At 30.3% G+C, this 14,733-nt stretch overlaps 1 protein-coding gene across 2 annotated transcripts; it reads left to right on the top strand.

Annotated features, from left to right (window-relative positions):
• Positions 1-8,328: 8,328 nt before the first annotated feature.
• Positions 8,329-11,019, top strand: LOC145564123 (xyloglucan O-acetyltransferase 1-like). Of its 2 annotated transcripts, none has more exons than XM_081624463.1 (4): positions 8,329-8,726; positions 8,839-8,889; positions 9,098-9,148; positions 9,260-11,019. In XM_081624463.1, exons 1-4 carry the CDS (start codon positions 8,537-8,539, stop codon positions 10,378-10,380), a joined length of 1,413 nt encoding a protein of 470 aa, XP_081480589.1. In that variant the 5' UTR covers positions 8,329-8,536; the 3' UTR covers positions 10,381-11,019. The 2 variants fall into 2 exon arrangements, with proteins under 2 accessions (XP_081480589.1, XP_081480590.1); XM_081624464.1 differs by having other exon boundaries at positions 8,334-8,726; positions 9,263-11,019.
• The last annotated feature ends 3,714 nt before the right edge of the window (positions 11,020-14,733 follow it).

Genomic DNA, 14,733 nt, shown 5'->3' on the forward strand with positions numbered 1-14,733 from the left:
TTTTTTCCAGATTTCCTATCGGGTATATACCGGGTAATCGGGTAATCGGGTCGGGTTTTTTTTTAATACCCCTACTTTTTTATCCTATTTTACAAAAATATGTACAAATAAATCCTATGTGTCATATTAAAGTTAAATTGTTGCCTACGTGGCGCGCCACTTGGCGAAAAGTTGAAATGCCAAGTGTTGTTGTCTCGTGGCATGGATAAAAGTTTAGCTTTATATATTAGTTATATATTGATTATGGATTTTATTAATCGAAAAATAATAAATATACCATTATCTTTTCCACTAAAAAATAAAAATAAAAATAAAAAATTTTGGACGAATTGTATATTTATTATTTTTTGATTAGTGGTTTTTAGTTAAGAACCACCATTACAATTTCTAGTAAAAAGACATCCAATTTTTTTGATATTGGATATTTGGATTAGATATCCGTTATCTAAAATCTAACTTATTTCGGATATTTTTCAAATATTGGATATCTAAATAGGTATCCGATATCCAAAATTTTTAAATTGGATATCTAATCCGAATTCATATTCGATCAAATTTCCTTAATTATCAGATTAGATCTTCAGAGAGTTTTGCTAGCCTTAAGATCCTAGAGATTAAATTTATAATGACTTATATAAGGATCTTCTACTACGGAGTATAATATCATTGATGTCACGTAGGATTCTAAACTAACCCCATTTATAGTTAGCTTGTCCCTTAATGATTAGTTATTACTTATTAGCTTGATATTTAAATGTTTCCCACACTCCTACTTTCTCAATTAACTTATTAATTAATTTTATTAATGCAGCTGACAATGAAGAAATTTCAATTTTCTTTAAGTAGATCTATCTTTTTACACTCTATCCTTAGTTAATTAACTATGAAATAAGAAAGTCAAAGTTTGTTTCCATAATGTCAGGGATAGATCATAGATGTATCTAATCTATAAATATAACGAAAGTAATAACCGTTGACATTATCCCCTACTTAAATTATACAAATGTCAAGTTATGGTAAAAAAAAATTCCGCCTAAATCAATTGCTGACATCATATTCTTATTTTTATTTTAATTGTTTACATTATATTCTTATTTTTATTTTAATTGCTGACATCATATTCTTATTTTTATTTTTACTTATTTTTTTAAAACCATCTTATTTTTTACCTTAAATTATTAAATTATATATACGAAGTATATTTTTTTTTGGAGACAATTATTATAATATGTTATTTCTATTTTTTTTTTTTACATTATTATGGATTTATAAAAAACTATCTGGATTCCAAATATAATTATCCTCGGTTTATGAGTACTCCATATTGTATAATTTGGTTAAATTTTTACTATCTTTAAAATTATTTAAATCTAAATACCATTGCAATTAATGGTTATGTTTCTATATTTTTTTTTCACATATGAGGTACATATATAAAATATATTTATTTCAAAGAAATTTGTTATGTCGTGCATCGTACGGGGCTAATTTAGTTCATAACTATAGATCACCGTGCATGGCACGGGATTTAACCTAGTCTTTTTATTATTGATTTTACCAATTATGAATTATTTATTGGCTAGTGTTTATAATTGCATTTCAATAATAAATAGTTATAAATTTTGGAAAAATCATACACCATTGTTTAAATATGGATTTGAGAACAATCTCTTACTTTGTTACTTAGATGAGAACGGAAGATCGAGTTGATTCATGAATATAATTTTAGTTTGTTATGATGATAAATGAATATTTCACGAGATATTTATTATTTCCTATGAAATAGGTAAGACAAGTAGCGTGATATTTTGATAACGTAAAGGTTTATACTCTATAACTGCATTTTTTCTGTATAAGTTTCAGATTTTTTTTTCACGTACATGAATTAAAATTTTAATTGACATGAACTTAGTATCATGGTCAAATTATTAGTTAAGTTTTATTATGAATCACATTGTCATGCTGATTGATATACGATTGAATCCAATTGTATATATATGATACTATATGTATACATGAAATCAGATCATATTACTTGAATAATATTTCAATTGAACATAAAATCCTCGTATATATATGGACTTGAAGTCCCTTAAATTTTAGACGGATCAAAAACCACCATTGACAAAACTAATGTGTTCCTATATACACAATGTCATGTATAATATATGAATTTTTTTTTTTCTTTAGTTGTAGATATATTGTCTTTTGGGTGGAAATTCTTGATACCAAAGGGTGAGATTTGATTATTCGTAACTAATTAATTAAATTTACTAGCTCATTCCCAAAAGTGAATGAGAAAGTACATAGTTGAAATAACAGCAAACTAACACTTTACATGATGTTTTCTTAATTATATAATATTCCTGGAAAATTTATAAGAATTGTAAACATGCATGAGATTAAATTTATGAGTTAAAGAGATCCTTAGCTGACAAATGTATTCATTATGCCCATACTTTAATTTTGAGAATTTTCAATATAAAGATTCATATAATTGGGCAAGAGGAAAATAATAACTTTGCTTTGTTGATACATGCATTGCTAAAAAGAATTTATGGCTTAAAATGAGCAAAGGATTTAAAGATTGTTGGACTATTTTTATACCCCCATACGCAAGGATTTGGGGGGAGATAGTATTTATATTACATTGTTTTTATGTAATCCTTGCACATGAATAATTAAATATGTTGATGGTCAGTTTGGTACATACACTAGCCTAACTATCAATGATTTATTTAATAGAGGTGGCCACATAATAATCAAATATTTAGAATGATACCATTCTGAAAATGGATATGTATAAATTTCAATACTACTATAAATGTACATATTAAGTTGATGTCCTAGAAGGACAAGATTAGTTGCTATTGAAACTAGCACACCAAAAGTGTGGTAATGCAAAGGGTTACAACGATAAGAATACTTGGAAGAGGAAATGAGCAATAATTTTGACATTGACAAATTTGAGAAAATGACACATTTTGATGGATCTCCTGGAGAGATCATTTCTAGTACTTTAAAAAGTGTTATGATTATATACTGTACTTCACAAGAGTATAAAATGTTGTCCAACAAAATTAGCATGTATCAAGATTACAATCAATGCTCCAGTGGAGTATGAGTATTAGTTAATTGTCTTGCCAATTGTAGAAAGAAACACATTGATGTACTTATATCACATCATACTCATGGCCATGCATAAAGTATCTCTAATAAGGTGAATACCAGTATTATAAAACTAACCATAATTTAAATACTAAAGAAAAAGTGATTGGATGTGATAATTAAAAATTAGGCCATCTGGGGTTTAATATATAAATTTCCGTTATGGAAACCTGAAGTTTCATTTGATAATGAAAGAAATAATGTGCTAACGCTATCTTATGTTAAATATATGAAATAAATTAAATTGCAAGACATAACATTGAAATTGAGCTATATTTGGATTGTGATTTGTAATAGTTTGTGTTAAAAGAAAGTTCAAGAGAAAATATATTGGTTTTTTTGAATAATTGGTGACCAGAAGTTCACTAGAATAATTTATATGTTGACAAATATTAGGTGACCAGAAACTCACCAAGTACAAGTTATATGTGGAAATCTTAAGTAACTAGTATCATACTATCAAAGTTCTAGTGATCCTGAAGATCACTACCTAGTGGAATTACAGGAAAGTTTATGTTTAAATAACAATTCTCTTGATTTGGGCTATTGTATGTCAGCACATAAGAAATAGAATAAGAAAAAAAAAAAGACAACTGCACAATTCATAACCCCCTATATATATTGATCTCTAGAAGAGAGAACAAAATTTCATTATTCTCTAGAAAAAATAGAAATTTGAATATGATTATCCCACGAGATGAAATTTGTTGCACATAAATTCATATTCTAATTTGGTGAGGAATTGCCCCTAATATTTGAGATATTTTATGTTACAATATTATAGTGAGAATAAACTTCTTATGATGTAGAAGAATCATGAGCAAGTTATATGATTACTTACAATACATTATATTACTAATAATTCATAAGATTGTACAATGATGTTGATGATATTAAGAGTTTCCATTGATTATGATCACTATTTGATTATCAATATATAGCTACTCTATATGACCTCCAGAAGAAGGCATGAGTTAATGGTTATGGCAACTTGAAACACAAATATCAAATATATAAGATTGGTAAATGGAGCACATGTTTGTATTATTTTCACAAGTATGAAGAAATGAAAATATCTCTCACATTGAAGATTCAAGTTCAATTAGGATCAACTATTAAGAATCGGAATGTTATCCTACTACAAGTGCATTGTGCAAGTTACCCGAAGGCGTCAGATGACTTGGTAGATCTCAAGCTATGCTTTCATCAGGGGGAGAAAATATGAGTTGCACTCTTTTTACCATGGTTTTGCCCCATATTGGGTTTTCCTAATAAGGTTTTTAATGAGGCAACATCAAAAGGCGTATCACGAAAGTGTTGTACTCTTTTTCCTTCACTAGGTTTTTTATCCCATAGGGTTTTCTTAGTAAGGTTTTAACCGAGGCATACTATTCGATAATGGTCATCCAAGGGGGAGTGTTGTATAATATATGTATTTAGTGGATTCCCATTATATTCTTAGGGTTATTTAGGAATATTCTAGATTTTATTGTTTCCTAAGCAAACCCTACTTGTGTCACATGTATAAATATATGTATACTCCCACGTATTATTGAAAAAGAATACATAATTATTCTCTCCCATATTCTCTTTATATTCCACTAATTTATAACAAAATCTCCTATATTAGAAACTTTTTCTTATTCCATTTGCTGAGTTAAGTATAATGGAAAGACTTTACTTTTCGATTTTTTCACCTTTAAGGACCTCCCACTTTTTTTTTCACCTTTGAGGACCTAAGTTTTGATTTCCGGCCAAAATGGAGTTAAGTTAACTCAAGGTGAGTTAAGCATATAGTTCTGACATCACTAATAAGTAAGTTAACAAAACTCTAGGACCTAACATTCCATTTTTTTCACCTTTAAGGACCTCTCATTTTTTTTTTTTCACTTTTAATTAAGTAGTTTAAGTGTGAACAATTCCTCTTCCTCCATTGCAACCATTTCTATTAATTTACCAATGTAATAATAAACACCATATCATTTAATTTAATCAACTTTGAACTAGATTCATCAAATCAAAAATCCAGTACTAACCCGAAACAGATGTCACAAATTACCAAACTTTCATCAAGTCTCTTTGTCCAAAAATAAAATGAGAAAAAAAAAATATTACTTCAGTTTCTTATTATTTACAAAAAATGAATTATTTATACATATCTCAAACATAATAACCCTTTATTACAAATAATAAGAAACGAAAGTAGTAAAATAAAGCTTTCATTAAATCTAAAACCACATAAACCTAAAAACAATCAAATCCAACCCATAAAAAACAAAACTATCATTAACCTTATCAAATAATACACCATAAAAAACCGATCAACCAAAAAATTAGAAAGAAAAAAAAATCAATTATCCGTCGGTGGAGCAACTGCCTAAGAGAATGAGAAAGAAATACTTCTGATTGAGGAACTAACATTTATGCATGATAATGAATTAATTATGATATATGTTTGCACTTCGTGATGTATAAAGAATTGATAAAATCCATTTAAAAAAAAAAATTGATGAAATAACGTTGACATAAATTAAGTAAGGACCTAAGTTTTTTTATTTTATTTTTTTATTTTATTTGCTCCGGTGAGTTAAAGTTGAGTTAAATTGTCGGAAAGTTAATTACAAGTCCTCAAAGGTGAAAAAAAAAAGTGGGAGGTCCTTAAAGATGAAAAAATCAAAAAGTGAAGTCCTTCTCTTATGCTTAACTCGCAATTGCTTGTCTAAGTTAATTTTATTCTACGATTCTAATGTCCCTAACTATTAGGGGGCGTTTGGTTGGGGGGTTTCAAGAAACGGAATGGTTATCAACAACTATAATTCCCTTTAATGTTGTTTGTTTGTCTAATTTAATCATTCCCTTTTCCCTCTGATTACCCAATTTTCTTCCATCATGATTCCCCAACCCCCCCAAGGGAATCATCCATTACCCCGAAATCCTCTACACCCAACAGCCATAACCAACTTTGACCACCATTAAAACATACACCACCACCTGACTTGGTCTACCAGAAACCTCCCACTGCCACAATCGTCCCCACCGATGACCCCACCGTAGCTGTCACCATCATCGACGACCCCACCTTCAAACGCCCCTAAAACTCCAACGCTCCACGAAACCACTTTGAAACTACCATGATACAACCACAACCATTAATCAAAACCACCACAACCACCCCGAAGCCCCACCACCACCAGAAAAAACCACATACAACCTTCCAATTACTACTAATTTTAAAATTTTAAAAATTATAAGTGAAAAAATTACATTGTTATATCATCAAATATGGCTTTAGATGGTTAAATATACCCATAAAAACTCCAGATCTAGAGTTTTTAAGGGTGAATTTGACTTTTAAAACCTTCAATTTTACAAGTATATTTCATGGTGGAGGTACTAGAATAAGATGAGAGAGAAAATGTCGGTTATGGGGCCTCAAAGGGGTAGCGACGTGAAGGTGGCGGTGTGAACAAGTGGTGGTGACAACAGGGAAGGGATCAAGACTGGAGATGTGGATGGTGCTCAATTAATATGAGGGAGAAGACTAGAAGTTTTTTTCAAAAGTTGGTGGAAGAAATGTAACTTACTACGTACTTATGTAACCCAAACAACATACTACATCAAAGGGTATTGTTTTCTTTCCTTTCCTTCTCAATCCCTTTCTTGATTCCATTTCGTTTACCCAGTCTGAACCAAACGACCCCTTAGTCTATATCCATAAGAGTTGATTTTACACCTAAAAAATAAAGGGGTTTGAGATGTATAAAAAAAAGCAACAATTCAATATGAGTAATTGAGTAAAGTTTTTTTTTTAAAAAAAAGGGAAATTCTCACCGGTAACACTCAACTTCTGTTTTTTTTCAATGGTAGAATGCTAAATTTTGGATTATCATTGGTAATCACTAATTAGTAGTACTAATTTACTGGTAACATCAATGAAACTTTTACCTAATTATTGACTAACCATAGTTTACTAATAACAAAATTACGAACCTATCCTTCTAAAAAATCACTTCCCTCCAAAGTTATATGTTGCTTTCCCTCCTTAATCAATTACCCCTTTATATAAACCCTAACCCCCAATTCTATCGTATTCCGGTATTCCCTGCTCTTCTTCTTCTCAATTTCTCTAAATACTTCAATGGCTAAACAAAATGCGAAATTATCTATATTCTTCACTTGTTCTTCCAATTTTCGATCTGATTTTGAGTTTAATTTGGTGGATTTCGATCTAATTTGGGTATGAACTACTGGGTTTATGATTTCAGTTTCTGTGAGAATTTGGTCATTTGAACAAATTCGATTGTCTTTTCGAGGCTCAACAACGATTATTGCGCATCCTTCCACTGCTATGTAAATGTAAGAATAAAATCGCAAAAACGTTACCAGGGGATTTATATTTGTCAAACCCCAGCCACTACCATTTGCTAAAAATAGCTCATTCTCAAGCACATTTTCACCTCCAAAAAAAATTAGATATTTCCGAAGGACGGAAAAACCATAGCACTCTGACCTTCCTTTCTTTATTAGGACGCTCATAAATTTGGATGAGCTTACCAATGAATGGTTTATGCTGCTATGCAGGACTTCTTCAAGTTCTTTCTTTCCATTTTCGACAGCAGAAGTATCCTCAAGACAGTGGGATTCAAATTTGTCAACATAAACTGTCAAATTTGATTAGACATAAGTGGTTAAGGGAAATAAATAGAGGCAATTAAGTCATATTGCAGCTAATTTCCCACTTAAATTGATAACCATGGTTAAGGACTTAGGTAAAAGTTTCATTAATGTTACCAGTAAATTAGTACTACTAATTAGTGATTACCAATGATAATCCAAAATTTAGCATTCTACCATTGAGAAAAAACAGAAGTTGAGTGTTACCAGTGAGGATTTCCCAAAAAAAAATAATTCATTTCTGTTTATTTCCTTATACATACGAAATTATGAACATACACTTGTATATTTGAACAATAAAATTATCTCCTTGAAATATCTAAATTTACACACGAGAGAAATAGATTAGTTGGCCTAACCCACCTAAATTCTTGGTTTTTATTTTAAATTTTGACTTGATCGGATCTCTTTTTCACTCTCTTTACTCTTTAATTTTAATATTTTCCTTATTTGCCCTCCACTTTTCTCCCTGTCAAACTGTCTCCTTCAAAATGCCAATTCAAATAAACAAATCAAAGCTAAAATTATAAATAATTACAATTAGATATAAATAATACGGAGTACTGCACAACTTCGTTATTATTTTCAGTAAATCACCATTTTCATATTATGCTGGAGGTTTTTTGAGCTGCAAAAAAAGTTAGAGAGAGAAAGAATAAAACAGAGAAGAAAAAAAAATCAAGAAACCAAAAAAATGGGAAATCTTTGGAAAACGCAACAATCTCATCAACAATCTTTGACCAGGAAATTGTTGCCTTATGTACTTTATGCAATACTTCCATTAGCTCTCCTCCATTTTTACCTTTACCCTTCTCCTCCTCCTCTTCTAGATTCTTCTTCTGTTATTAAAGATCAATTTTCTAATCTTAATCCCATTTCTAAAGGTAATTTTTTTTTTTTTTTTAATTTAATTTGATTTTTGTATTTTCTTAGCTAATTCAAGTATCTGGGTTTTGTGTAATTGCTGATTATTATGTGTTCTGTTTTCTTTTACAGCGGAAAAAACTGGAAATGGGGTTTTGGATTCAGTGTCAGAACCTCCTAAAGGTGAGTTTTTTTAGCTTATTTTTGGATATTTAATGCTTAATTACAACTTTTAAAGTTCTGGGTTTTGTATATTGAGCAGAAAAAAGTGTGATTTTCTTAGTTTATTTATGTTAATAAACGTACCAAATTTAATTCTTGATTTGTTTATATCTAGACCCGAAATTGACTTGAGAAATGATGAAATATGGATTTATATTTTATTGAACAGAAAAGGAAAATGTGAATGAGATTCTAATTTCATCTACACCACCTCCAAAAGGTTAGATAACTTTTTTTCATGATCTTTATTGTAAACATTACCTAATTTGATTTTCTGGGATATTAATTGATTACTCCATATATTCATAAAAAGTTTCCTTTTTAATTTTAGCAGAAGAAGAAAGTAAAGAAATTGTATCAGTTTGTGATTATACAAATGGAAAATGGGTCCAAGAGAAGAAAGGACCTTTGTATAATGGCTCAAGTTGTGGAACAATTAAAGATGGGCAAAATTGCATGAATCATGGAAGACCTGATATGGATTATCTTTATTGGAAATGGCAACCCAAAGAATGCAATCTTGATAGGTTTGACCCTCAATTGTTTTTGCAAATTCTTGAAGGAAAACACTTGGCTTTTGTTGGGGATTCCATGGCAAGGAATCAGTTAGAGTCTTTGTTGTGTATGTTAAGTTCGGTTTCGCCCCCAAATCTGATTTACTCGAATGGGGATGATAATAAGTTCAGGAGATGGCATTTCCCTTCTCATAATGTTAATGTTTCTGTGTATTGGTCACCTTTTCTTGTTAATGGGATTGAGAAATCAAGTGATGGGACTATAAATTACAATCAATTATTCTTTGATTCGGTTGATGAGAGGTGGGGTTCTGAGCTGGATTCGATTGATATGGTGGTTCTGTCAATTGGTCATTGGTATTTGCATCCTGCTATATATCGCGATGGGGAAGTTGATCTCGGATGCCATGCTCTTGATAGTATGAATTGTACTGATGTTGAGTTCTATGATGTGTTTGGCAAGGCTTTTAACACCAGCCTAAAGGCAATTATTGAAAGGAAATCAAAGTCAGAAGGGAATGGTATTGATGTTATTGTGACTACATTTTCTCCACATCATTTTGAAGGGGAATGGGATCAGTTTGGAGCTTGCTCTAAGACAAAGCCATACATGGAAGAGGAGAAATCTCTCGATTGGATGGATTCCCGTATGAGGCAAGCAGAGGTTGAAGAAGTGGAAAAGGCTAAGACAATACTAAATGCTGATAATAATGCTATGCCTAAGGTTAGGGTAGCGGCATTAGATGTCACTAAGTTGGCTATGTTGAGGCCTGATGGTCACCCTGGCCCTTACATGCATCCTAATCCTTTTGCCGATGGGATTAAGGAACGTGTTCAGAACGATTGTGTGCACTGGTGCTTGCCAGGACCAATTGATACATGGAACGAGATCATGCTTGATGTTATGAAGAGATGGCGCGCATCATCAATGAAATGAGCTGAGAGCATTTTTCATTGAATTCAACTATTGGAGGATTTCTTGTCCTCTACTTCTTTGGTCAAACTAGTTGACATCAGATGTTACAAAAGAGAAATCATAGAGATATTTGTGGTTGTTAGATGACGGTGGTCACTTTTTGTTGTCTTCCTATGTTTAATGTATATGAACAATAAGGAAGTGGCACTCAGAAAGGGTTTGAATAGAACAAAGTAAGACCAGAGTCCAGCCGCCTTACACGGAATGTTCAAGACTACAGGTGCGAGGATTTTGCTGGATCGGTTAAGTTTTCATGGCAAGTTCTTGTGATGTGAGCTATTACCACATACTCAGTATCCAACCGTTTGTAATCAAATTAGCTGAAAATTCTGCCTGCTAATATCTTGATTAGTTTCTTACAGTTTTCTATGTTGGAGTTATAGTTGGACTGATCTATTAGTCCTTTACTTTTGACACTTTGAACATTTGGTATCCTTTTCATACGATAAGTTTGTTGATGATTAAGCAATACAATGTTATATGGAGTACCATCTATGTTAATTCTTCAGCAGTACATCAAACTTGTATGTAGTTGAACTGCTCATTAGATGATTTGAGTAGAGCAGCTGGAATGGTTTATTGACTTTTCTTTTCTTTTCATGATTCATTTGCCTTAAAGCAGCATGCCTTATTCAGTTTTAGTAAGTTTTTTTTTACACTTTTTCCTTTTCCTTAACAAATGTATGGGCTTCGAAACCTGCTAGTAAAAAAAAAAAAAAATACACAGTATATCAAATATAAAGATGTTTCAAAATTATTCGTTACATCTCCTCCTATGGTATCTTCATCTGAAATTTGGAGGTTTAATAATTTTGTATTTAGACTTATTTATTAGTTCATAGCATTAGCAATTAAAGAAAAACATCATTGGAAAAAGATGTAAACAGTAAAGAAATACGAGTAAGAAATTAAAAAGAATGATTTGATGTGAAGTTTAATGTTGTGAATTACTCCATCCGTTAGTCGATTCCATAATGATGTTCCTATTTAGAATCTTTTTGTGAGACAATTTTAGTTAAAGTAGGAATATTATTGTGAAATAAAGGGAGTACTCCATATGTGAAGCTTATTGTTGTGAGCTTGAAAAGCAAAAGAAAAACAATGTGAACTTTGATAGGGAAGCAACAGGAACTGTTGTACAAGTAGTTATTAAATATTAATACCTACACCCTCTTCCCCACATACACTATACATCCTACAAATAATAAAAATTTGTTTCCCACCTTTTCTCTCTCCTCTTATAAATCAATTTCCCTATAATTTTACCAACATTTTAAATTTCTCTATCCTCATAATTTTACCCTTTTCTTTCTCCATTTTCTCACTCCTAAACGATCAAAATCTCTCAAATTTGTCTTACAAAAAAAAAAAAAAAAAAAAAAAAAAAAAAAAAAAAAAATCAAATACTCTTGATCTCTACCAAAATATTGTATGTAAGATACGAAATTGCAGAAAATTTCTACAAAAGAACGACTAACAATCAAATTGTAAGTTAATTTTGTTTATTTTTGTTAACTTTGTTAATTTTTTTTTTTTAAAAAAAATTACAAACCCCAACTTTTTATTTGCCTTATTATTCAATTACTTTCTCTAGATATATGAATTTCCAGTATTAGTTCATGATTTCTTATTATTTTTATCATAACAATGATTTCTTATGTTTGTAGTAGAATGATATTTGGTATAATAATATACTTTAAGTTGAATTAATTTGTGGTGTATTATTAGGTTATAAATTTACTGTACAAAAAAATAAAATTAAAATAGAGTTTAATTGCCCTAATATTCTGGATTTGATCTATGTTGTAGGATTATAGAAATACAAATTTAGCTCGTAGATGAATGTTCATTTTCATTTTGATAAATGTTCATTTGTATGCTAGTATATGTTCATGCACATATTAATATACGATCATTAGAATTATGATAAAAAGTCTTGATCTCCATTTTCTTCCTAAATTTTCTATCGATCTAATAAGGAATATCAATCTATTGTAAATTTTCATTTTAGGTGGAACATTGATCATTTTAGATGGATTTCATGTTCATTTATATTCAATTAAAATTGATACATGTTCATTCTCTTCACATTATATGTTCATTCTTATATTGAAAGATGTTCATTTGCAATCTAATTCAGTGTTTATTCTCATATATAAACATGTTTATTTAGATTTATACTTATTCATTCATCCTCACATTAAAAGACATTTGTTTCAATTTTAATACTTGTTTGTTATCATATTGAAAAATATTCAATTAAATAATAATATTTGTTCATTCTTGTATTGAAAAATGTTTATTCAGATGTTGATATTACTTGTTCATCTTCATATATAACTATTCTCATTAATTTCTAGCAATATGTTAAAATTTGTATTTTTAAAAGTTTCAGTCTTGTTTATATGTTTTGATTGTAACTAACATTTTACTTTAACACAAACATCATAAGAGTATGTAGAAGGGTATCCATTACAAGGATGATAATTCTACATATTTTTTATGTATACCAAATGTATTAAATTAGAGACGAGATTAGATTCATTTTGTAAGACACATATATACTAAGTATATGATAGGTACATTTTTGAAGTGTAAGATTTTCACTTTTGATTTTTTTTTAAAAAGTTTTTACGTTTAATAAATAAATTTAGCATAGATTTGAAAAGATAAAAAAGTTCTGCTTAAGAAACAATGAGTATATAGCACGCTGTATTAACAATATTGAACATTTAATGATATAAAAGTGAACATTTATATTTACAAAAATGAACATGTATATATATATATATCAAAATGAACATTTTGTATATGATTCAAAAACGAAAATTTATAAGATGACGTCGTTATGATGAAGAGGCAATGCTACCTACATAGGGGTGTAGGCAAAAATTTGTAAAAATGTTGAAAGCATACTTGGGCTCATTTTATGGGTCTTTCACCCATTATCCCAGATATGGGCCTGACAATGGTTTATTTCATCTGAAAACAACTACCACTTTTTTCCAAGTTTTAGGTGATTTAAGGCTAATGTTTAGTCTTGGAGGCTCTGTTCTTTTCACCCCTAAACAAAATTTGTTCTTGTAATTCAAATATTTCTGTAATAAATCTTTCAAATTTCTCTAACTTCTTATCTCCCCTTTACTTTAATTTCCAACCCCGGTTGCATGAGTAACTGAGTGTTTGAACTATACGTTTAATTTAACTCTTGTTTTGTTTTGTTTTGTGTCTTTATTTGTCCTGATTTATCTTTTGCATCGTTGTCTAAGGCCTAGAGGTATAGTTGTATTGCTAATTTGTGAGTTGTGACATATTAGAGAATTACCACAGGAAAATCGTGATTTTTTTTTCTTTTTTGACGGGAAAATCGTGAAATTGATGTCAGTGTTTTCAGAAGATTGGGTAAACATCTGATGAGATTTGGCTTCAATTTGGTACCTTCAGAAGCTGGAATTCTTTGGGCGTTGTGGTAAAAATAAATACTAAAATATACTCCTCGTTCTGTTAGATGTATACTCTCTTCTTGTCCCACATCGAAAGATTTTTTAAAGACTGCTTCCTTTATATAGTCTGGTGTCTAACAAAGGTTGTCTTTTCAAAGACAAGTGAACTGATTGAGTTGAACTGAAATGAATATTATTAAAAGAATCATTTATGAAAATGATTCACATTTTTTTGGACCATTTTGCCCCTGACATTGCTCTGTTCTGGACTTCTGGACTCTGGTAAGTAGTACGCAGTATTATTGATTGAAGACACACCTATGAAATCCCTCCGTGATTATAGAGTTATGGTCTTATATTGCAAAGAAGCAGAGAGCATACTGATCTGATTATATTGCAAAGAGCATACTGATCTGATTACAAGCCTTCGTAAACCCAGAATGTGATACATATTTGCACCCTAGCTAGAAAGGGGCGATTTAGCTTTTTATCAACTACGTATTTGTTAAGCAGTAAGCAGTCTAAGCACCATTGACGCACAATGATATGCTTTTGAGATTAGATCAGTGATCATATCATTAGTAGAACTCCCAAAGTGGTCAAAATTTATCAACTGTGACCAATTTTTTTTATTTCACTATACTATGGTAGAGATTATGTTTCAGAATTACTAAAAAAAGCCCTTAGCTTATCTACTGTAACAAATATGTGTCAGCTCCATTTTCTAAATCCAAATCTATTACTCGTAGTATTTAGTACTGATAGCTGATAATTGAGCCCTTAAAAAAGAAGTGATGTTCCACATCGAAACAAACGAAGAGGATACATCAACTTCAGGATATAAAATGCAGGATTAGAGACTAAACAAATC

The sequence above is a fragment of the Chenopodium album genome, chromosome 10 (genome assembly GCF_948465745.1).
Source record: "Chenopodium album chromosome 10, dcCheAlbu1.1, whole genome shotgun sequence".
NCBI classification, from domain to species: domain Eukaryota; kingdom Viridiplantae; phylum Streptophyta; class Magnoliopsida; order Caryophyllales; family Amaranthaceae; genus Chenopodium; species Chenopodium album.

Coding starts and splice junctions, on each gene's coding strand:
- LOC145564123 (XM_081624463.1), top strand. CDS start 8,537: ATGGGAAATCTTTGGAAAACGCAACAATCTCATCAACAATCTTTGACC. Junction 8,727..8,838: donor TCTTAATCCCATTTCTAAAG/GTAATTTTTTTT, acceptor TTTCTTTTACAG/CGGAAAAAACTGGAAATGGG. Junction 9,149..9,259: donor ATCTACACCACCTCCAAAAG/GTTAGATAACTT, acceptor TTTTAATTTTAG/CAGAAGAAGAAAGTAAAGAA.